Source organism: Drosophila gunungcola, unplaced genomic scaffold (genome assembly GCF_025200985.1).
Source record: "Drosophila gunungcola strain Sukarami unplaced genomic scaffold, Dgunungcola_SK_2 000145F, whole genome shotgun sequence".
NCBI lineage: Eukaryota > Metazoa > Arthropoda > Insecta > Diptera > Drosophilidae > Drosophila > Drosophila gunungcola.
In genome coordinates, this window is record NW_026453306.1 from 21674 (window position 1) to 48010 (window position 26337).

At 37.3% G+C, this 26337-nt stretch overlaps 1 protein-coding gene across 1 annotated transcript; it reads right to left on the reverse strand.

Moving 5' to 3' along the window:
- Positions 1-2521: 2521 nt before the first annotated feature.
- On the reverse strand, positions 2522-25670 carry LOC128265666 (protein lozenge). Its single transcript, XM_053001848.1, is given in 8 exon segments — positions 2522-2841; positions 2843-3360; positions 3392-3589; positions 10461-10814; positions 12758-12871; positions 20541-20780; positions 22899-23893; positions 25473-25670. Coding segments are annotated over 7 exon segments (2469 nt in total). The 5' UTR covers positions 23764-23893; positions 25473-25670; the 3' UTR covers positions 2522-2661.
- Positions 25671-26337: the final 667 nt, after the last annotated feature.

The window sequence follows — 26337 nt, forward strand, 5'->3', positions numbered from 1 at the left end:
AAACTGCTGACAAAGTTACTAGCCCTGCGTTTGCCTTTGTTCTGGGCCACCGCAAGATCTTCACGTGGATCACTTACTATATTACAGCCGGAGCAATAAAATCAGGGGGACATCGAAGATGAGACGTGTGTCGGGCTTCTGCCCGAAGAAAGCCAAAAGTATCCAAACATCGAGGAGCATATCTTTAATGCTTGCCTGCATCTGGCTTCTACACTGAAACATTAATCTTGAGCTCCTTTCAACCAAGGTCTCTAAAAGTATGCAATTATATTTTTTTTGTTCCGGAAATTCCATAGCATTTAGAGTGAATTTTAATCTTCATACTTTGTCTGTGTCACCCGAAAATTGTTCAGAGATTTGAATGCCACAAAAACAGATTGTAACATATATATATTCAAAGGGTGTATTTATTGCTAGACTTGTGATAACAAACAAGTTTAAAATTGATGAAAAAACACTTCTTCCTTTCAGTTTAAAGAAGCTTAGCTATCGATCGATTATTTGGAGTGGATAGGCCATAGTAAAATCACCCTTAATTGTTCAGACCTATGACTGGCCCAGAAAACAGATTGTGATTTATGATTTATTCAAAAAAAAATGTATATATTTTTTTTATATAGAAAAAATTTAAAAATGCAATAGATATATCAGAAGAATTTAATCCCTGCATATATTTCTGTCTGTTTGTGCATAATTCATTTATAATAGATGAGAAATAGAGTAATATAGTGGTTTTAAAATTGTAGTTAAATCAAAAAACACTATTTCCATTCAGTTCTAGTAACACAGAGCGATCGATCGATTATTTGCAGTGGATGTTCCATGGGGTTGGGCTATAGACATTCGGTGGATCGGGTGGATCGGGCGGATCGGGTGGATCGGGTGGATCGGGTCTCTGTGGACCAGAGTCTAGGGTTTCCGTTTCGCAATTGCCGACAATGGAAATGTCTTTTGCAATTTAACACTTGACTGCCCCGTCTTGATTTGCCCGTCCAGAGCAGCAATGGCGGCACCCATTGGCACTTTAGCCACTTCGAATGGGGTTTTGGGGGGGGTTTGAGCAACCCACGGCTGCCGCTTCTCCAATTTACGAGTATGTATGCCATGCAGCGACCGCAGAGGAGGCGAAAATGAAAATGAAAATGGAAAAAATGAAAAAATGGAAAAATGGAACTAGAGCTGCCGGAGATCGTAGTTTAGAGATCTTCGTGTAGAGAGATCTTCCCGGGCAACGAGGCGATGCCTTTGCCATGGCCTGTGCACACTTTGTGGTTCTGTTTGGCAATAATTTTGTATTTATTATTTACATACGCGCATTTGTAGGGCTTCGCACTCAAAAATGCACAGTTTTTCGCAATTGTTGTGAACTCTTTTTCAGCTTTTTTCGCCATTGTTGCTTCTAATCTAAAATATGCACATAATTAAGTATCCGCTGTGGTCGGCAAAAAAGTATATAGTTGCACAGGTTTCAGGTCTCTTGTCCCCATGCAAATCGCAATTTTCCAGTTTAAATTTGAGTATTAAAAGGATATAGTTGAAATAGGACCAACATCAATTAACTTAGTCCTGAAATCTTACCTTCTCCTATATTTTTCACACTTAATTAAAATATTTGGGATATAAATAAATACGATAACTTTATTTATAGTCTTCACTTCACCGCTCAGATTTTCACTTTCTTCTCGAATCCTTTGGCAGATTCACACACACACAAAGTAACAGAAAAAAAATGTATACATAAGTACTATATTTATACATGTTTATAGATAGTTGTGCGGCTTTATCAAGTATCTTCCTAGGCTTAGGGCTATTCAAAAAAAAATGCTTCTCTACGGTTTGTAGGGCGTTGGGTGCTCTCTACGCTAGGGTCAGTGGCTTAATCATTTTCAAATTCAGTATCTTACGTTTCATCTTAATTTTAAACTCTATTATTTACAGCTGTTATGCGCTTACATCTTTACTAGTATTATAAATTTTGTCATTATGTTGCAGTTGAACTTCTCGAACTCAAACCTCAATTTTGAAAACATTATTATAGCATAGTATTATCTGGAGTCTTCATTATTTTTAACTAAATAGGTATAAAATAATAGAAACATGTTGAGTTCATTGAGTGTATTTGGGAGGCTATTAAATATCCATACAATTTAGCTATTTAAGGACTGTTTTCAATTGAAATTAGACTAAAAGTGTTAATTAAAAGTTTATTTATTGTGAGAAAAATATCTTATTTCTTTGTATAGACTATGGGATCGCTTAAGTTAAATATATTCAGGCAAAAAATACTTAGTGCAAGGTTATTTTTGTATGTTTTTTAAGATATAAAGTCTTTATGAGTAGTGTTATGTGAGATTTGAGTTCTAGAAATTCCCCTGCCCATTTACTATGTCTATAACTTAAATGTATGCCTTGTTCTATGTACAGTTTATACGTGTGTCTTGTTGCGGCTAGTTAAATATATATATATATATATATACGTTATAAGCTATGAAAAAAAATTAAAAAAAATAGAATTGTACAGTTGCTGCTGCTCTCCTAGTTCAGTTCGATGTGCAGGTGCAGCGGTGGGTGGTGGGTGGTGGTGGTGGTGGTGCTGGTGGCAAGTGGGTGGCTGGCTTGGCGGCTGGCTGGTGCTGGCCGATGGGTGGTGATCCGATTGGGTCAATATGGTCGCCACACCTGCGTGAGATCGCCCACATCCTCCTCGCGGGCGGAGTCAGTACCGCCACCTCCTCCTCCTCCTCCTCCTCCACCACCCACTTCCCCAGTGGCTTCCACCTGCTGCAGGGGGTGGTGCACCTGCTGCACCTGCTGCTGCTGCTGCTGCTGCAGTGGATGATACTTGATCCTGGGCAATCTCGAGGCTGGAGCGACTGCCGCCCGTCAGCGAGCCAATGGTCAGGTGGTCCGCCCCACTGGCCGTGCCCAGGTACTGCTCCAGCTTCTCGCTGCTGTGCAGGTGCAGGTGGATCTGGTTCTGGTTGACCGTGGAGTAGAGCTGCGGACACAGCACCACCGGCGGCGGCGGGGGCGGGGCCGCCGACGCCATCTGAGGGGGCGGGGCGGGGGCCAGGCAGCTGCCGTACTGATAGTTCTGATACCCGTTCGACCACGCCTGATTGTAGCCACCGCCGTAGTCCAGCTCCGACTTGGAGGCACTGCCTCCGCCGCCGCCCACCGAATTGGAGACGCCTCCGTAGCCGGCTGTCTGGTAGGGATCCGTGGCGAATCCATGGCCATGCATCTCGGGCAGCACGGCCGGCAAATGGGCGGCATACTGCCCCGCCTCCGAGTCGTAGCCCCCGCCGTAATGGTTCATGCCCACGCCCACGCCCACGCCCACGCCCATGCCCATAGCCCATGCCCACGCCCATGTTCATGCCCATGGCACCGCCATTGCCACCCACCGACACGGGGGCGGCAGCGGGAGGGGGCGGCGGCGGCGGCAGGGCCATCTGGTGCTGCAGGTGGGCGTGCGCATGGGCGTGCGGATGGTGGGCGTGCGGGTGGTGGGCGTGGCTGTGGTGGTAGTAGGCAGCCGCCGAGCTCGAGGATCCCGTCCACTCGCCGGCGCCCATCATGTCGGCACCTAGAAGAGATCAAGGCAAAAAAAACATGGGTAAAACGGTATGTTAAAGAAAAATATCTTCTTTAAAAATATTCTTTTAGTGGATTAAATTTCTAAATTTTATTAAATGCAATATTTGTTGAAAACAAATATTCAATAAAAAAAAAAAGCGGGTGAATTTTTTCCAAGGGAAATACGGAAAAAAATTGTGAAAAGTGCGTAGGAGAGCCGGTAAATGAGTGCCAGTTGGGGGGCCAATTAACCCTTGATTTTCCCCACCCACAATTAACCCCCTGGGTGAAATTTGCCAAGTTGTCAGTCGCAAACGTGGGCGTGGCCGAAGGGATAATTGAAAACATCATTTCATATGCATGGCAACCATAAATGAAGAAGAAGAAGAAGGAAAAGGCATGTGTGTAGCACCAGCCACCGCCCACCGCCAACCGCCCACCAGCCACACCCCCTTTCATAAACCCTAACCCCACAGCGACTGCAGTGCATGCCAATGGGTTAAGCGAAAAGACGAAAGAAAATTCCAAGACATTGGGAACTGGGTTTCCTAGTCAACCAGCGGGACATCGCAGCCCCATTCCCAAAATCTTGCATATTTTTGATTAATTACACAACATCTCAACCTCCTTCCCCCTCGAATAAACCCCCCTCCCCCCTCACACACCCAGCCCCTGTGCCAGCTGTTCAACAAAAACAGCGACAAAAATGTCGCGTAATTAATCAAATTCATTAGAAGCGATAGAAGAAAAATAGCTAGCGAAATGGTCCAAAGGCAACTCCTTTTCCAGGTAGCAAAAATATATCAAAAATAAGCTCCACAACACTTGAAATAAATTCCAGGGAACTGGTCATGAACGTTGTAACAAATAAGAAAGATAATTGTACTAAATTGAGCAATAACATTAAATAAATTATTAGTTAGTTTAATATATATATATATATATATATTAATAATAGCAAAAAGAATAAATATTTTGGATTTATCTTATGTCATGAACTTTATAACAAATAGGAAATGAAATTGTAATAGATTGAGAAATAACATTAAATAAATTATTAATTTGTTTAATATATATATATATCTTTAAAAGATCCTTTAAAACAAGAATATGTTGAATTTATCTGATAAGATTTATTTAATTTTATTTTAAGCAATGAAATAAGGAATGAAAATTTAGAATAATAAATTTTACTTATTTGATTCTTAATTAGTTAATTAATATATTTTAAAGAAAAATTATATATTTATTGTTGGCAAACATATATCCTATTTATAGTTGGCTATGATTATGCCATTGCTTTCTTTCCTTCAAATAATAAATATTTTATTTATGTTAAAATATATTTAAAATTCAAAGCTTAACTCATTTAAATTAAAGGTCTTTCCAATAAAATTCATGTTTTTTCTAAAGCAATTAGGGAAGGAATGAAAATACACTATAACTTAATTGAGCAATTATATTTTTATTAAGTTTTTGCTCAAACAAGTGCATCATTTTCCTGTCACCAAGCCGAAAGAGCATAATAATACCCTCTGTAAAGGGGGAAATTAGTTACGCACTGCAATAAATAATGAACTCTAGTACGCATACTACGCACGTACTCATTTAAGACCCCCTTAACCCCTCTAAAAATAAAAAAAAAAAGCAGGGGCGGCGACTACTGAAAGGTAGGAAAATTGCAAGTTGCATGCAACTTTTCACCCGGCACTTATCACATTTTAATGTTTCAATTAGGGCGCAAATTGCGTTGCAGCAACAACAATGGGCTAAATTGAAGCCCAAGACATGGGCGGCGGTGCAAAGGGGGTGGGGCAGGGCTGGGGTGGGGTGGGGGGGGGGTTTTGGTGGACCACCGCAAACTTAGGCAAATGAGGTTGCAATGAAGCGAGACGAGCAGGATGAAAGCCAAGTTAGCAAAGATTGAAGGGGCACCAAAAGGGGAGATTCCAGGGGCGGGGAATTAAGGGGGTCTCCAACCAATGCTCATACCTTGTAATTTTCAGCTGGCACGTGGAAATATGCACAAATTGTTTTGACTGAAGTTGCGTATACGCAATGCTGACGCACTATTTGCTGCTTCAGTAAAAACATATAGATATATAAATTTCAGCTTTTTTTCCCGTCCAAATGCTATCCAAGTTTCTTGCACTTTCAATCGATCCCACGGCTACAACCGGATATCTTCGATTTTGGCCATATATCCGCTCAGCAAAAAAAAAAAATAAACACAACAGGGAAAAAGGGCTAACGAGTGGGGGAAAAAGCGGATGCAGCCTGATCAGTCCATCCGAACTGAAACCACAAACTTTGCGGATAAGTCAAGTGCCTGCAGGTGGTGGCTCTGCTAAAGTTGGCCAAAATTCAAGCAGAACATAAGAAAAGGGAAGTGAATTTGGATGGAAAAACTTCAAGCTATCTAGATTTGTTTATGGAAAAAAAATGCATTTAAATATTCCAATTTTAGTTGGCTATCTTCTAATTTTCCATAATAACCAATTTCTTTTGTGCCCTCTATCAATATACAAATATATATTAGATAATGACTAATATTAAAAAATGGCGCAGCACATAAAAAAAGGGAAATAGATTTGTATGGAAAACTTTAATTTATCTAGATTTCGTTCATCATCATGCTCTTTTTTTGTCTTTATAAATCAAAGTTTATTTTGCTTTAAAATGATTGCTACAATTGTAAATATGATAATGTTAATGTAAAACATGGACTGATCATAAGAAAAAGAAAGAAAATTGTATAGAGAACTTATAGATTTTTTCTGCCAAAGATATATACCCAATTTTAAGTTGGCCATCTTTACGCCTTGTGAAAGCAGATGATAGCTCTCAAGTCTGAAGCAATTTTAATCAGAGTGCGTATAACTGAAGTTTTTATTGTGTGCCAGTGGCAGTCGCTTATATTGGTGTAAATGCAGTTCGTTTTTTACAACATTTTTTTGTGAGGTGTTCCCTGTTTTGTTTTTCTTCTTTTGGTCTGCAGAAAAATGGCGGCAGAGAAAAAAACAAAAAAAAAATAAAATTAAAAAAAAAAAGAAACAAGTACTCGTACTTTTTACAACAACAACAACAACAACAACAACAACGATGCGAAACGGAAGTGAGTTTGTGGTTTTTTGGGTCTCGGGATTGGGTTTTTGCGATGGTGACGGTGATGGTGATGGTGATGGTGATGTTCAAGTTTTCAAGTTGATGTTGATGTTGATGAGCAGGGAAGTGACTGCGGCCATTGGTAGTAAAAATAATAAAAAAAAAAAAATATAAACCAAAAGCACAAGCAAAACCAAAACCAAAACCAAACCGAAGCTGGCTCCGTTTTATGGGCCAAAAAGATTTCATTTCAATATGTGTGACATTGTTGTCACACTTAACCCCCCGGCGGCCCCCTTAACCCACTGATGGCTGCATCTTGCAGTCAGAGTGAAGCTGCAACAGCTGCGCAACCGCATTTGGATTGATTTGTGGCCAAAAGTGGGGAGCCCGCAAACAAAAACTGCCACTACCAATGCGACTACCAAACTAAAACCCCAGACTCAAACCAAAAACCCAACGATTCTGGGCCCAAATTTGCATATTTCCTCCACTTTAATGAAGGCAAACACGAAGGCGTGAGTTTCGGCATTAAGTTTGGAGCAGATGCCGAAATGCACCGATATGCGGAATAATAATGATCGCTGGATACTGGATACTTGGATGCCACAGGTGTTTGAACCACAAAGCAATTAAAAGGACAAAAAACAGGGCCAAGTTTAATAATTTACACTTAGTTTACCAAATAAAACGCTTTAATGTTTATGCATATTTTACCATTTATAAATGAAAAATATTTTTTTTAACTAAGAAACCTAAATTTTCAACTAGTAATTAAAAAATAGCTGAAAATATTCATGAATATTTGAAGATATCAATTTAAAGACGGTGTTCTATATTGATTTAACTACTTTAATTTACCAAAATAAGTCAAATAAAAAAATTATAATATAATATATATATTATAAAAATTGTTTTTAGTTATTATAGCATTCGTAAACCTATTTTCAAAGACCTGTGCAAATTATTACTCAACTTAATTGGTTCTTGGGTTTTTCAACACGTAATTGAGGGATTCACGTTGTTGAGCTTCACATTTCTGTTCTATTCAGTTAATGTGATAAAATTGGAAATACCAAAAATCAAATGTGATCAAACTATTTTATATTTGTGTTATTTCTCTATATTTTCTTTTGATGGATTAGTTATATAATAAAACATTTACATTATTTTCTATTGCCCTGACTTATCATCAATTATCATTATGGGCTCAAATACTTTGCTAACCTTTATTTAAATCCTCTGCTCCATTTATTCTACCAACTTACAGATGTATTGATAAATAATTTTATTTTTGTTTTTTTGTTTGCACATCATCCAACCCAATTTCTTTGAATTTTGCAACGATTTCCGATGAATTCCCGGCCGAATGCCTTTTTGTTGTTGCCTTATATTGTGTAAATTAACAGCTTAAGCGCCACATTTAAATATTTATGACTTAACAGCAACAACAAAAGCGCCTCAAGTTTTTTCCCCATAGAGGCTTCGATTCCGATTCCGATTCAAATTGAGATTGAAATGGAGATTCAGATTCAGATTCAGACGTGAATTTCTCGCTTCGATTCGGGCATTTCCGGTTCCAGCAAAAAAAAAAAAAAAACAAAAAACAAAAAACGTATTGCATTTGTTGCTATTATTGTTGCTGCTGTTGGCCGCTTTTGCTTTTGGCTAATTGAAAGACGACGACCAAGCCAACGATGTGTCATTCCCCATTGACAATACGTTTACCGCGTTTATTCCGACATCAACTGCCCCCGCCCCGCCCCCTCTTCCGACCCCCTGAATTAAAAACCCGAAAAAAATAGAAAGTGAAGGCTTTTAATACCCTAGGAATTTGGAAAAGTCTGCGAAACAATCACAAAATGCGGATGTAGATCAAGAATATATGAAATAAACAGGACTAAACAATTCTTTCAAATAGTTTTTAGTGCTTACACTTTTGGGACTTTTTAGAAACTAAAGAAACTTAATAGTATGAAATTTATATTATTTAGTATGGCATTAACACTTATACTTAAAGACACACTTATAAAATCTAAACTTTTAAGTTTCAGATTTTTGGCAAAGTCGAAAGACCTCCGCTTGGAAAAGAGTGCGTGAAGAAGAAACATTTATAAATTAATTAGCATAAGCAAAATGCTTAAGTCTGGGCTTAACACGGCGATTCGTGGCTCAGATTCGTCTAGTTCCAAACTGGCCACTCCAACTGACTCATCATCAGCCGTGACTCAAAGCCCGGTTCCAGTTGCTCTTGCCATATCAATTGATTCACTGGAATTTTGATAAGATTTTACAGGGCGAATCAGTGGAAAATGAAATTTTCCAAGGCCAAGCCTCTGAGTTTGGATCGAAAAAAGGAAAATAAAAAGGAAAAGTGGTAATTCTGGGGGGGATCGCCACAAAAATCCATAAACTAAATATTTCATGTATGCAAGTTCACAAAGATTTCCTGGACATAACAGTTTTGGCTGTCGCTATTTATAAATTAAGTTTTCGCTGCAGTTTAAAATATCTAAGGCCTATCACACAAAAATAAAAAAATAAATATCATAAAATTAAACTTGCAATTTGTTTACCTAAGAAATTTTATACTTAAAAAAAGCATTGTTTAGTTGAGACTTTAAAGACTTTTCTAACACACACATTAAAAAATATATTCAACAATGTTTTCACACACTCCTGTATAAGATACAGAAATAATTAAAAGTCTTGTCTTTGTCTTTTTCAATAAGGCATTGTCTTCCTTATTAAAATAACCAAATGATTAAGGAATATGACACAATTTTAGTATATCTTCACTGGGTTTTCCCGATTTCTGACTCTGCCGTTTATTTTCATAAGAAAATAAGAAAAACATACAAAGACAATTGTTCTTTTTCAAATATATATATATTTATATTTATATTTATATTTATATATAGAGGCCGTCTGAGGCCAGCGACAACGGCTGTGAACTATTTTTAAGCCGGGCATTGGGAAAATATATAAATTAGCGAGCGACTGCCAAAAACAAAGCGCGCCATAAAAATACCAAAAATAAATCAAGATGAGGGCTGGGGTGTAGGGTGTAGGGTGTGTGGCAGCTTGATTAACTCAATTAAATCGTTTAGGCAGCCTGGTGCCAGTCAACCAAGCTGCACAGATCATCAGACATCACACATCACACATCAGACATCACACATAAATTGCAAAGCGTGGCCGGCTTTCATCGCTAACAACTTTATTGAAAGGGTTCCAAAAACACGGAGTGGAGTGGAAGAGGGGAATGCGTTGTACACTTAGAACAATTCTTAGGCTGCCAAATAAGATGACAGCAAGTAAGCCAAATATTGTCTAACTTTCGTTTTGACTATTTTAACTATAAGTTCTTGCTTATATTCAGTATTTATAGCTATTTTATACCTGCATCGAATAAAAGAGTTTCTATTGTTTGCTTAAAAAATGCGTTGCACACTAAGAAAAACTTAAGAAACTTAAACCAATAAAATTAAAAATCAGTTTTGAAACATATTTTAATATCCTTTTTAAAGGAATCTTTAAATTCCCTACACTTATTCGTTCAAAAATACCTAAAAAATGTTCAAGAAAAGCTATTTTAAAACTTAAACATTTGAACAAGTTGCTCCTAGTATTTTTTTAAAAGGCTTATGTTTTTTGGTGCCCCATATCTCAAAATTTTTAAATTGCCTTTTTATAAATAACAGTACCAAGCTAGTTATTTTAAAATTTGTCAGTAGGAATATTTTAATTAATTTTGTGCAGTGCAGTCAGCTTACCTTGGATGTGCGGAGCATTTGGCTTATAGACCTGGCAGTCCGAGTTGATTGTACTATTCGGCGATGAGTAATTGCTGCTCAGCTGCTGCACCAGGCCAGTGCCCGTTCCGCCGGCCACGCCCCCCGCAGCAGCGCCTCCGCCGGCGCCCGTGGGCGTGACGGCCACCGCCGCTGCCACCGCATTGGCCGCCGTTGCCGCGGTGGCCGCCGCCGAAGCCGCTGCCGTCGTTGCCGCCGCCACTTTGGCAGAGCGCCGCATCGTCTCCAGCTCCTGGAACGCCTTGGTCGGGAATCCGTCGATATAGGGCCGCTGGCCGAGGCCCAGAGCCCGGTAGTGCGGCCCACCCGTCGGACCTGCCAAGGGTTAAACGAAAAGTGGGGCTCATTTAGTAAAAAGAAAACTAAGCACTTTGAACTGGGTCCCTAACATCCAGCCAAGAAACAAAGTTACCTAAACTTAAATTTGGGAAAAAATATATGCCCCCATAATTTACTTTGTTTGTTTTTTTGTGGTGTTTGCTGAAAAAATAAATTACTATTCCTATTTAACCTATTTGAAACCGAAACCAAACAACTCAAAGGACCGACTCCATTTTGCACAGTACTCTAAAGTGTTGCAGCCTTAATTTGCCACAAGGCAAACCAAGCTGTACTCTCTCTATATATACATGTATATATATATATGATATATACTAAACCCAAACGATATATGCATATATATATAGTGTTACCTTTCCTGCATGCAATTAACGCTGCAGCGAAGACCTAAAAATGCATTAACGAAATATCAAGAGGAAAAAATTAATTCATATATGCATTACACGAAATAAAAAACTCGATGCGAAGCAAAAACAAAAACAAAAACAAAACAAAAAGAGAGGGAAAAAAGGTTTTCTTTGCAAACCGCAAAATTTTCAGAAACCGTAAGAGGCAGCAGCATTGCCCCATTCCCCTTTTCAAAAAGTCGGCTAAAACCGGCTGCACTTTTCAAACACCTTCCCGAATGACAGAACATCGAGATCGAACAATGGCGTTCATCGGATCAGGATCAGGATCTCACGATGATCCTCGACAAGGAAGAGAAAGGATCTCGAGGGCAGAAGCCTTGAACAAAAACTACACAGAAAATAAACTTGTAGATAAATGTAACGTTTCATTAAAAACATATTAAAAGTTGGAAGTAAATGATCTCTTAAGATTTCTGACAATTTAATTTAATATCAAGTGATCTAAGAATTTTTCTTCATAATATCGTGCACTGATAAAAAAAAATGGAATAGTATATATATCTGACTATTGAATTCAAAGTGTTGTATTTTATGTTTTAATTTAAAAAGGAATTCATAGCAATAATTACAATGCTTATAATTGAGTTTCCTACTCTTAATGAGTACATTTTTAATTTTGATCCTACCATTACATTTCCCTGGATATGATATTTTGATCTATTAGTTTGAAGTTAAAAATAATCTCCCTATTTTTTTTGGTTAAATCGAGCGGCATGAATAGAGCGGCCTAAGAAACCGTCTGTTCGACTTTGAAATAGGGATTAGGAACTAGGGATCAGGGACGATTATGGGCAATTGAGCGGATCGGCTTAGCTATTGAAGCCGGCTTAAACACTTGTCCAAGTGACTCCGGAATAAGGTTACGGATTACGGCGGGAAAAGCGGACAGCACGGACATCACGGACATGGACACATGTTGCAATGCGAAACCCAAAACGCAACGGGACGCCTTTTCTTTCCACGACTTTCCCCATTTCTTCTTTCTTCTTTGTTGTTGTTTAGCTGATAGTTGTGGCAAGTGATAATTGCTAATTGGCAAAACAATGTAGCCACTTATGTTTGTTGTGCCACTCTTTGTTTGAGCAGGGTGCTACACGGCAGAAAAAACTATGTCAAATGGAGAGCCTTTCAAAGTACTTTTAATTTTTGTTAATGTGTATTCGTGTTTATTAACAATTAAGAAACTGGGGATTGACTATGTACTCAAACAAATAAGATCTAAAAACCATTGTAATTAAATTAAATAATAAAACATTGTTAACCCCATTTGCCATTATATATATATATATATATATATATATATATATATTATATATTTATATAAATTTTTATTTATTGAGTATATGTATATTTTGTTCTACCTATTGAAAGCTATCATTCTCAAGTTGTATTCACATAAACAATCTCCGCAGCTTCTTTTTCAACTTAAATGAACTTCCAAATAGCTAATATTTTTCTCTTGGGGGCTTGTAGCAATATTTTCAGGATTATACGATCTGTGGCACTTACTTGTCTTGGAGCGGGGCTCCCGAGGTCCGTCGACGGTCACCTTGATGGCTTTGGCGTAGGTTGCCACCTGTGGCGGACTCGTGGCCACCGTGATGGTCAGCGTGAAGCTCTTCCCTGCAAAAATCATGGCATGGCATTAGAGAGCGCTGCGAATGCGGAAATTGAGTCGTAAATGTCCGAAGGAGGATTTATGCGACGACCTCACTGGGCTACCGAATCAATTTGCCAGTCGGAAGAACTACCAAAAACCCAAACCCAAACCCAAAACCCAAAACCAAACCCAAACCCAAACCATCGAACACGCGTCACAATTCGTTCGTTCGTGTGTCTGCTGGCCTACCCCTTTAATGACTGCACTTCTTATGGCTTTTGGGCGAAAGTGTGAGCTTGTGGTCTGAGTGAACTCGGTAACCCCTTCAGCTATTATTATGAATTTTGGTATACGACATTGCATACACATCCAGATGTTGCATATATAGGGTAGAACCTTATATGTTTAGGTTATCCCAAGAATGAATGATTTTATTGACGAAAGTGTTAGTTTTGTGTTCTTACTATTAATTCGATAACTCTTTTAGCTGTTAACACATTTTGTAGGTTATTTTTGTAAGTTAGTATAAATTTTTAGAGCTTTTATTTATTTGTTTCATGTTTAGGGTAGCTAGTCTGAGTGAACTAGGTAACCCTTTCAACTCTTATTATGAATTTTGGTATAGAACATCGTTTACACATCCAGATGTTGCACATATGATTACAACCGTTTAGAGTTAGCGTATTTCATGGAAAACTATTTTGTCTTACTAGTTATTAATAAATCTTTAAGCTATGTTTAGTAGTATTAACACTTGAAGTCATAATATATTTTTAAGGGTATCCTGCCCTTCGTATTAACCATACAAAAACTCTTTTCGCTGGCGGTGCAATTTATTCGCATTCTTGACATAAATTTGGTTTATCCCTCCTTAATGACTGCCGCCAAAGTCGTTTTCGAAGTGCACATAAAATGTGGAAATGTTGCAACCTGTCTTCCGCCCGGCCACGCCCCTCATTTCACTACCGCCGCCGCCCCCAATTCGTTTGGTTAACATTGGCAACATTGTGGCCAGAAAGAGTTTACATTTTTGTTGCCATCTACTGGGCTTCGCCGAATGTTTGCACTATTTATGGCCATTATGGCTGCAAATGTAAAACTGAAGGCTGAAGGCCATCGGACAGCTTTTATCGATTGCGTAAATATGAAATGAATTTCAGTTTTTTATTTCGATATTTTAGCAGTCACACAGACTGTTTGTCTGACTGTCTGTCTGTCTGCCTGCAAATGCATACATATAATTAAACACCCACAAAAGCGACATTGTTTGGTCCAAAAAAGAGAAAGAGCACGAGAAGTCCATCCAAGCTGACCGCAGAAACCTCAGTCGCATCCCCAAACCCAAATCCAAAACCCAAACCCAAACCCAAACTCGTAACTTCCATCTTCCATCTCCGACTGACCAAGGATTCTATATATAGTACATAGGATATAGGTGGATGGATGGGTGGTCAAAGGTGAATGTTGAATGTTGAATGGTGAATGGTGAGTGACCATTTGACCATTTGATGCAAATTGCATTTAACTTTTAATTAAGAAACCTGAATGTTAACAGAGGAATCTGCTGAATGACGATGCCTTTGGCTGAGAAAATATCAGTGAAATAGGGAATTACTTATTTGTAAAAAGAAAATGGCGGAATAATTGTTCTGTTACTTTAATAAAATAAATATATATTTAGTCTAGCTATCAATAAAATATGTCAGATATATAAAAAATACAAAATCCGACTAATGGCAATTACTTGCTTTTAATTGTCTTTGAAGGGGAATAATTGTTAAATCGTTAAAAAAAATAAAAAACGGAATATAATTGGTTGTTTTAAAAACTCCTTTCCTCCTATTATTTGAATCTATAAATATTTGACATAGCTAAATTTAAAATACCTCAAAAAAATAAATACAATATGTATGTAAAAACAAAAATCAAAATAAATTTGACTTGAAACTGATCTTTAAAAATTATATCAAAATCATAAAGTGGAAAATATATGTGTAGTAAAAAACATAAAATAAAAAACACTTTATAAAAACCATCCTCCTACTATCTTATTAAAATATATTATTATTATTGTGGAAATCCCATGAATAATTTTGTAAAAACTTATCCTAATTTATACTAAGTAAGAAGCTTAAATAGCTTACTATCCTCATGGCAATATGATAATGTATGTATGAGTTACGAGCTTGTGAGTGCCATAAATGCCTATTTTTGCAAAGATACTGATTATGAATAAGTCAAGCATAAGCGAAATGAATCACATGCTAAACATAACAGGAAAATAAACAATCTTTGTTATTTAAATATGCAAAAATAAGAGATTATAGTATATATTAGCGCCTAGCTTTTTTTAACATTACAGGAGAGCTCAGATGAGTTTGGATAATGGTAATGCAGCAAAGCTATAATGCTATATGCCACAATGAAACCCTCAAACTAGACACAATGAACCGAACGGAGATAATTGAAGATTTGATGGGTTCATTAACCGAAACCACGAATAGAAACTGGAATAGCCATCAGTTAGAAAGCGTTTTGTGAACCCGAAATCATTGAGATCTACAAATCTCGAAATGTCTTCATTACGCCAGAGAATTGGAAACTTATGGCCCTGCGTGTTCGACTTATTTCGTATTTCATTTTATTTCATACTATATGGCATCAGTTGAAAGAAAGGTAAAGTCAAATTAATCAAGTGCCGCAGAAGCTGGCTCCTTTTCGGTGTAATTTTTCAAATGGCCAAACAAAACTGAAAATGGGCCTGGAACTGGAACTGGAGCATCGTATGGAGCATCGTATGTAAAAGATCGTTACAGAGTAATTGCCCTTTGTCTTTGGACAACGCGCCCTAAATGGGCGCAATAATGTCCATAATAGAGATGTAGTTGAAGAGGGATCCCTACAAATTAGTCATCATCAATGAACAATGACCATTGGCTCACGCACTTGGACAGTCAGTCAGTCAGTCAGTCAGTCAGTCAGTCAGTCAGTCAGTCAGAGGCATCAGTAATCTGCTCCATATATGCTATATATATACATCTAAATATATATTACCCAGGAACCCACAGAAGCATCCATCCATGAGCCATCGCCTCTCGGAACGATAAGACCTGGCAAGAAGCCTCATGATTCTGTGGGAACCTCAAGTGTCGAGCTTTCGGGCGATAAACCCTGTGCCGATATCACTCGGAACATATGTGTATTATATAGGATCACAGCCACTGGATAATGGCACAAGTTCTTGGCTGGGAACTTCGGAAGTCGCGATCTTGATAGGGCGAACATAAAGCATTCAGTTCCCAGCCTGATAAGAAATGGTAATATAGGGCCATACTCAATGCGAGCATAAATATTCTAAAAAAATAAAAGACTTTGGGCAGCAAATTGTTGGATATAAGCCCGAACTTAACGATTGAGTGGGAACCTTTCCTAAAAACTCAAAATGTTGTTTAAAGTAAGAGCAATTTACTTTATAACTAAAAAAATCTATTTAATTGAAACACAAATAAAAATACACTTTGGCAAGTTAAAAGCAGTATCAGCATTTTAAAAAGCAAAACAATAAAAATAAACAGAAGAATTGCAACCTTATATTATAAATTTAAATTTTAGTTTCCTGATTTCCACTCAGAGTCAAAAACTTCCCTCAGTATATCCTTTTTTTTTAATAATTATTGCAATGGAATAATCGAACTTTTTAAAGTGGATTTAAATTTTGCCGAAATCTCCTCGAAGTCGAAGACTTTATTCATTGGATTAAAATACAAATGCATTGTGCTTACAATAACAGTAAATATTTTTTTTAACAATAAAGAGAACATTACCTAAAAATTGCAATGGGCTGATAAAATACTTTGTAAGTAGATATAAATTAAGACTTTGTTCATTGATTTTAAATGCAAATGATGTTTGTTTACGATAATAGTACATTTTTTTACTAATAAATACTTTATAAAGTCAAATTTGGATTGATTGTGATGCCTTTTCAAGAGTCTGTCATAAAGCTACTCCAGTAAGGGGGCTTAATTAAATTATTTTCATGGCACAACTATAAATAAGTGAACGAATCCCTTTGCCCCAGTTGTGTAAAAGTCTAAATGCCTAAATATTCCAAATATTCCAAATATTCATCCTATTAACCTTTCCGCCCATCCGACCACTAAGTCGGATCAGGTCTCCCCGATGTTCAAGTTTATCTGGGAATCTCGATGTCTGAACACCAACCCTTTTTCAGCCAAATAAACATCCTGATGCGGCGACTTATAAATTCCCGGTGGCGCGTGTCCTTCATTTGCTTTGTTTTCACAAATTTAATCCCATCGCCAGTGAAAGTCAAGTCAAGTCAAGTCCTTTGATATGATAGATGATGATTATAATGTCGATGTCGATGTCGATGTCGATGTGAATGTTTTTTTTTGCAAAAGTTGGTAATTAAGTGGGCCTGTCGAAGGTTGAAAACGGGGAATGTCCAAATCAGATGGCGATTCGTATTTAGATTTTTGTTTTGACTGCGGACTGGGGGCAAATTAAAAACATGTCGACGCATGCCATGACCAGGATAAAAAGGCGATAAGCTGCCACGCCCCCATGCACTTAATCCAGCAATGGTCAAAACAAACTCCTCCCCCTCCAAAAAAAAACAAAAAACGCGGAAAATATAAGACAAAAGTCAATTGTAATAGTTGATACCCTTCATTAGATTTTTTATAGATTAAAATTTATACTACTTCCTTTCTAAAATAAAAACCTAAATATTACCTGATTGTTAAAAACAAAATACATATTTTTATTTAAACCTTTAAACAAGAAAAAAATATATATTATTCAAATTATATTATAATTTAACCCTGTAAATAAATAAATTATATATATAAATGTTGAAAGGAACATCAAATAATATTATCGAACATTTTTAATTTATTTTATTTACAGTAAAATAAACCTTAATCACCTGTTTATTAATAAAAAAAAAATACATATTTTTATTTAGAAAGAATTTATTTCGAAAGTAAAAAAATGTTTTACAAATGCAAAATGTTGAAAGGAACATAAACTAATACAACCTTAAATTTTTTCTTAATTTTTTAAGTTTATATGTCTTCTCCAAAGAAAGTTAAATGTTTAGTATCTAATCAAAATGATCGATGTATGCTTATTAAAATAAATACAAAATATATAACCAAGAATTAAAACTTTGTTTATATTTCAATTTAAGAATGTAAAGCCTTTCTAATTTTAAAGGGTTTATCTTTGTTTTGAAATTGAAGCCTAGGCTTAAAAATGAACTGTGTTAAAATTTAAATAGGTTCGATATATGAATATTTTGAATTTATAGTAAGTTTTCCAGGGTATATTTCGGTTCAATCCCCGCCAGCGACGTTAGTCTTCTGTGTGCATTTTGTGACCCTTGACAGGCTGATGATGGTTATGGTTTCGCTTACATCTGTTTTCGTTCGCTTTGTCATCTAATCAGAAATCGCTGCATGATGTCCGCGAGATTTCATGCCCAGCCAAAGGTCAGTGGGGGCGGTGGGGGTAATGGGGGCGTGGCCATTAAGTGAAATGAAATGAACTGTTGCTGCTGCTGCCTGCCGTTGACAATTTGGTCAGCGTTTATGTTCTTACATCATTAGCTTGTTATTTGCATGCCCTTTTGCCGTTTGCTGTATTTAATTATTTTGTATGTGTTTCCCTTCTTTTTTTTTTTTTGCGACACGAGCCGTCAATTTGGTGGGCCATAGGTTGACTTAGGGTCAAGAAGCGGCGGCAACAGTTGCAGCTAATTAGCCAACTGCTGCTGCTGCTGCTGCTGCTGCTGCTGCTGTTGCCAATTCTATGCAACACAATGCAATACACATATCGTATCGCCTGCAATGTGGCATTAATTGTGGGTTCAAATCGATTACCAGACCCAAAGGCCCAACCATTGCGTGATCGCCCAGCTCAAAACCGATTCCGTCCAGCACATTTCCATATGCAGCTCACAACTACACTCAAACAAAAAAATAAAACTGAATGTTTGGTTTTTTAGAAGTGTGTATTGCAAATAAACCATCGGCAGCATTACAATTTTAATACTTTGTAAGTATTATTTCATTACTTAATAAAAAAACTCATATACTCATTATACCAAAGCCTTATTTTAAACCTCTTATTGAGGTATTCTGGTCTTGAAATTGAAAACAATTGATTTATTTTGCATTTTTTGAATGTTTAGTCTTTAAATAAATAAATTCGAATCAATAAAAACTATATTAAAAATTGTATATTCAAAATGTTTTTCATTTCTTTTTTAATCCTACTTGTAAAAATTCAGGCTTCTAGACCGGAATACCCCCTTAAGATCAATTTTAACCAAAGTTTGGATTCTATGTGCATTTTTTTTGGTGTAAGAACTGGAATCCTCGTGTTGCACATCGCATACCGCATATCGCACATTGCACATTGCATGTTGCACGTTGCCCCGGGGCCAGCGCCAACTGCAGCCTAATGTGACGACTGCTGTACCATTGATCCTTTTCACAGGAGACATTAGTCAACCAGGATGGAGATGGATTTTGGAGATGGAGATGGAGGTGGAGATGGTAGTGGAAGTGAAGATGAAGATGAAGATGAAGATTGGACCCAGAACTTCAGTCATGTCACTCAATCAATGCACTTCCGATTCATTTTGAGGGGTGCACAAGAAAAAAAAATGGCACACAAATGCCAGGAGATATGTTTGTTCTTTAAAAGCAATTTATCATTGATAAGTTAATGGTAGTTCATGTTCAAAACTAGTTTACTAAAATATAAGAAGCTTATCAAAGCATGTTTTTAGATGAGTTCTTTTAAAAAACGATTTATCATAGCCCAAGTTAATATAATAACAGCTTAAACTAAAATTATATTATTATCATTGTTATAAACAAAAAACTAATATTTTTGGAAGAAAAATCGAAACTTTTAATGTGGAAAATCAAAATTACAATTTTTTTTAGTGTTACTTGGCCAAAAACAAACAACTTTTTATCTCCGTGTAACTGGAGGCAAATTTCAAAGGATAAACCAAATACATCAAGACATTGAGCAAAGTGTGGGATATTGTGGGAAGAATTCTTTGGTCAATCAATGATCGACATTTGACTGATTGCATCAGTGCTTGAGGAAGTCACTAACTTCCGCTATGTGAAACTGGCAAGTGTGTTCGCATGTACTAGAATTTATTTTAAAATACCTTAAACCTTAAAGAGATATAATTATTTTTTTAAGACCATAATTTTATTCAAATTGGAAACCTTCTTTGTTTTACTTATTTTCTATCAGTTCTCAGCAAGTCTGCAAAACTTTAAGCTTTCTTCTATTGTTTTTTATTAAGGTGTTGAATAGATACTGCCACTTGTATATTTAAAATTGTTGTTGTTTTTTCCCTTAATGAAGAATTCTTAATACCGTTTTGAATTTCGCTATAGCCCTTTGAATGTAGGCCCACATTTTTGCTGATCCTGACCCTTGAGCCTCTGGCTTATAATTCCCAAGTGGGATTTTATTAAATTTAGAATATTCTCATTGCCTCCAAGTGTTTTATAATATCCCTTTCGATTTAATAAATGAAGGTCCTTCGAAAGCAGGTCCACACTATGCCCAGAACTCCAAGTGAAGGAACCTTCACCCTCTAGCTTATAATTCCCAAGTGGCCATTCGGGTACTCACCTCTGCCGCTGCGACCCACGAAGCGCAGATCGTTGAACTTGGCCACGTCGTTCTTCATCTGGGCGGTACAGTTGCGCAGCTCCGCGCAGCAGTTCTCGTCGTTTCCCGCCCGGATGGTGACGTAGGTGCCGTCGCCCACCTCCGCCAGCGCGACGACCTTGAAGGCCATCGGCAGCGTCTTGTTGGAGCGCCAATGGGCGGGCAGGGCGGAGCACAGGAAGTACGGATTGCTCGTGCGCACTGCAAAATCAAAAGAGGAGGGAATAGTAGGGGGTGTTTTTTAATTATTGTCGCGTCCTTTGATTAAAATCACATCATCATCATCATCATCATAATCGTTATCGTTATCGTTGTGTATAGTAAAAATATTCAATTATTTATAGTTTGTGTGCCGTTCGGTCATAAATATCAATCATATCGAGTCGAGTCGCGGGGTCCTTGGACCGCTGTCCGCCATCCGCCATCCGCCATCCGGCGGTGCATAATTAATTAATGAGCGAGGAAAGGTTTGTCATCGGATGACATTTGACAGTTGACCCTGTGTCGAAAGTGGAGCAAACTGTGGAGCCGCGCAAAATAAATGATTTGTACACCTTTGTCTGCCGGCTAAACTGGCCCAAAATATCAAATCCAATTGCCAAAATCATTAAATTACATTTTTTCAACTGGCTCTTATTCACAAAAATGGTTAAAGAATAGTTTAACATCTTAAGGTCTGGATGAATTAACCTTTAATATTTATAATTTGTATTATTTTTTGTAATTTTAGCTAATGAAATAAACAGAGTTTCAAGTAACAACAACATTTTATAGATAAATAGAGATTTTTATTTTAAATAGATTTCGCTTTAAAGGTGTATATATAGCTTAATAAAATTGAAAATAATCGTTTAAAAAGAATTAAATGGAGATTTTAGTAACAGTATTCCTAAAACATAATTAAATTAATAAATAGCCTGAAACTTTGGGTATAACATTGCACCACATTTGTATGTTGATAAACCCACTTGAGATGCCCAACAGCGAGGTCCTTGGAGTTGAAATTCGATATAGAGGCGACTATATCATTCATTTCCCCCGAAACACAGAGCCAAAGCACCAAAGAATCGACTTCATTGAGCCAAAAGTTATGAAAGGACACAGCGGAGTGAAAATATAACGAATGGTGGAACCAGTTTCCCCGGCTAATTATCCAAACCGAATTAAATTTCGACTGGGGGGGCGATGAGCTGAGATTTTTTATTAGCAGCTTTCGCTGTGGGTCATTGATATGCAATGATAGCATATCGATCGGTAGGAAAGTTCAACGGGCAACTGCAAAAAATGCAGAAAACAACAAAAAAATAAGGGGAACGACTCGTGCGTTGATATCAATAACAATTATTGATATCAATTTACGCATGTTCCGACGCGGCCTGTCCCATCATCATCATCATCATCATCATCATCGTCATTATCATCATGGGTATGACATCCCCATGGAATTTGATAAGGCTAAAAATCTTGGTGGATCGTGATCGTGATGATGAGATGATGATGGGGAAGCCCCAGAAGTGCATTGTGCAAGGATGTGGCAAAGAATGTGCGCTTCACCTTTGGGGATCGGGTTATCGAACAGCCAACAGCCAACAGCCAACAGCCAGCAAATATCAATCTCGACTTGGACACGAGCTAAAGGTGTTGATTCCTTTTTTCAACCCATCGAAAATATCTTTCATAACAAGTGGAAATATGGAACTATAAGTCTTGTACATTTAAAACTGGCAGTTTCAATAAGTGTGCCTTAAAAATAATCTGCAAACAGTATGAAAGTATAAGTAATAATTCATTCCCTAATAATGTAGCCCCCTGTACTTTTTAAACATTTTATTTGGATACTTTTGGGTTATAAATATAGTTTTAAATTCATGTAACAATGGTTAGATTCTAAGACAATATTTTCTTGGGAGTACGTTTTAGGTGCAAAAAGAGGATAGAAACATTTTTGAAAAAGAAAAATCGATTCGTAATTTGCTATTTTTTATAGTCAGTAGTAAGTATGTATTGTTATTTAAAGATTGGCGAATAAGAACTAAAATCTCCCATCATTTGTAACTCATTTTCAAAAGTTCGACTTCATTAAACAGGAAATTTGAAAACTAACGCCAATTACAAGGGTTTAGAAAATCCGTTTCTGGCACTTTTTTGAAAACATTGGCACTGGCTCCTTATGAAAAAACTTGTGATTGAAAGCAGAGAACTTAAAGATTTCGTTAATTAATGATTAAATATATAACCGGTTAGTAAGAAAAAGGGTTTTCTTCTTAAATAAAAACGTATTATCTTTAAAATTTAACTCTTTTTAACTCAAACACTCACCCAATTCTCCGGGATGCTCCTGCTGTCGCTTGAGCACCAATCGCTCCATCCACAGTAGATCCTGGTGTACTGCATTATTGTTATTATTATTATTGTTGTTGTTATTGTTGTTGTTACTGTTGCTGGCACCATTATTGTTGTTGTTGTTGTTGTTGTTGTTGTTGTTGTTGTTATTGCTGGTGTTACTACTGCTGTGACCGCCGGTGTGTCCACTGTGTCCACTGTGTCCGCTGTGGGCAGTGCCATTGCTGGCGCCACCTGTGGGCGAGCTGCTGCCCACGCTGGCGCTGCTCGAAACGGCGAGCACCTCGGCGGCAGTGGCGCCCGTGGAGGCAGTGGCTCCCTGGTTGGCCACCAGGCGACCTCCATCGGTGGCCGTGACCACTGCCGTGATGCCCTTAAAGTCCCCGGTGCTGCTGCTCCAGCCATTTCCCGTTGGCGAAGCGGACGACGAGGTGACCATGGCCGGCGGATGCGGATGCGGATGCGGATGCGAATGGGGAGCTGGATGCGGATGTGGATGTGGATGGCCTGCCGGCGGATATGTGTGGTATGGGTGTGGATGGGGATGGGGATGGGGATGGTACGGGTGGTGGGCGTGGTGGGCGTGGTAGGGGGCGTAGTGGTGGTGCAGGTGGTGGTGGTGGTGGCTGCCGCCGCTGCCGTTGATGCTGCGACCCAGGCGGCCGGGACCGGCGACACTGACGGGCGCCACAGTGGTGGCAGCTCCTAGTTCCGCTTCCAACCCAGATCCAGCGCCCAATCCTAGTCCCAACGGCGATTCCGAGTCCGTATCCCCCACAACGCCCGTATCCGTATGCTCAGATGGAGGCGACTTGGCTGCCACCAGGAGATGCAAATGCATTCGTCGACGGCGACGGCCCTTTGATCTGCGCCCGTTTTTCTTTCAGTGTGCGGGTCGCAGCGGCAGCAGGTCGCTTATCACTCGCTGTGGCGGCGCTATCCTTTGTTCACTCATCAATATACTCTAATCTCTAAACGATTCACAGAAAAAAAAAAAACAAATAACAATTGATTCGTTGGTTGGCATAGGAAAGTTAGCAATTGCATTGAAAATTGAACAAAAATCTTCAATTAAATACCATTATTTATAAAAAAGAATTGCTTTTTTATTAAAAGGGGTTTCGAGAAACTATATTTTTGGTTTATATACAAAAACGCAACAAAAAAAAACTATCTAAACTTAAATATTAAGATTTGTAAAAAATAACTATATTTAAATGAAAAGCAAAAAAAAATAAATAACAATTAAAATTTTTGGTTGCAACAAGAAAATAATAATAAATTTTTTGAAAGATTGAATTTTCATTAAAAACGTTAAAAAGCTTTAATTTAATCTCATGATTTGTAAAAACAAAAAAAAAAGAGTCGCTAAAACGAAGTTGATTATTGTAGGACATTGAGTTTATATCTCAGAAAACAAATGTAACATTTTGAAAACACTTATGTGAAGGTAACTAGGAGTTCTTCGTGGATTTAGTTAATATTCTAACCTATTTCATAATATTAACTTTTAATTTAACAATTCAAGCAATTCTTTTTTATTAAACAAATGACCAAAATAATATCTTTAAAAAAAACTAAGTCATTACAGAAACTGGTATCAAATTGTGGTGAAACTCTAAAATGATTTCATTTAACTTTAACTTTAAATAACAAATGTAAATATATATATTGGGAAAAATCATAAAGTTGCAGTTTCTGGACATGCTGTCTATTTTAAGGCGTCTTAGTTTAGCACTTTAACAAATTAGTCACAAAAATTAACATCGGTTTGGCTGCTATTGTTGTTTTTTTTCGAGCATGCTTTTGCCAGATGATTTCTGGGCTTTATTTAACTTGACTCGTTATTGTTATTGTTATTGTTATTGTTATTGTTATTGTTTGCACTTCACTTGGCTGAATAGAATTAGTTTGTTTTATGTTTGGCGTTCGGTTCTCGCTTTCGATGCGACGGGCCTCCTTTTCTGGTTTTGATTTCATTATTTCTTCTTGGAATTCACGTAAATAATAGCTTTATGACTTAAACTTAAATGAACAAAGTTTGCTTGAATAAGCAGGTAAAAAACGCTTTATGATTTAAACTTAAATTAACAAAGTTTACTTGAATAAACAATTCATTAGTGAGCTGTGCTTTAAAGTCATCCAAAATGTTTATTTTATCAAAGATAGGCTTTACATGTTCAATGCAATAAATATTTATTAAATGATTTTACTTGTAAAGCTGAAATTTTAAGAATCTTGAAACTTTTCAATATCAAATTTTTATTTAGGTTTAAAATTACTGCACTGCATTTTATATTTTGTGGTGTGGTGCACTTTTAAAAAATATTATTACTTGAAATATCTTAAAATGTTTTGACTTTATTTTACACAATTTTTTCTTCTTTTTTCTAGTCTTAATATCACTTTTGTTTAACTCAGCTTATGTTTAAGTTACTATTAAACTTGTGTTTTTCTTTGTTAAGCTTGACATTATGGTGAAATTCATTTTGTTATTTAAACTTGCCAACTTTTGGCGCGCTTTTTTTGGGGTTTTTGGTTTTCACTTACACACACTGTTAGTTTTTATGGGTTTTTCTTTTAAGCTCCTCAAGGACAAGTTTAAAAAAAAATAGCAACACGAAAGAGCTGGGCAAAGCGAGTTTTGAAATAAAAACCTTCGTCAACAATGGAAACAATAATGCTCGCGCGCCGTACTCCAAAACGTTACTGAAACTGACTTTTAACTTTTCAGTTTGACTGCGCGGCTTGAATTTCGCGAGACGAATGAAATGAAAGCAGAGAGCTCGGCTCAGAATCGGAATCGAATTGGATTTTGCGAGCCAATGGAACGCCGCTCTCTCTTTAGTTGGGGCGTACTCGCCTCTCTTAAGTTGCTGGCACACTCTCTTTCCTTTTGTTTTCCACTGCCTGAAAAAAACCGGTATTGAGAAAACACAAATGCAAGCTGTTCATTCGAAATGTAATAGTTAAATCACTTTCAAAATAAAAAGTATTGATTAAAAATAAGCAAAATAGTATAGTAGCGCTCTCTCGCTCCTGCAAGTGTCTGCCACTTATCCACGCCCCTTGGTTCTGATTGGCCCGGGATTTCCGAGTGGCGCAGGTTGCACGTGGCCATTGGTGGAGCCATTTCATCCACCACCGGTTGCTGCCACTTCCAATTGGATTGCCTTATTCAGCTGAGCTAATTTGGATTTAAGAGAGCGGCTTCTGCTGAGCGAAGACTTTTCAAAAGCTTTAAGAGTAATCCTGACATTGAAAACTTCCCAATTATTTACTTCTTTAAAAAAGTTAAAGTTATAAAAGTTAAATGTTTAGCTTTAACTATATTTTTAAAGTTTTTTATTCTTTTTACAAACGTATGTATGTGCTAATGACTTGCATATATACTATGTGTTTATATATTTATCGT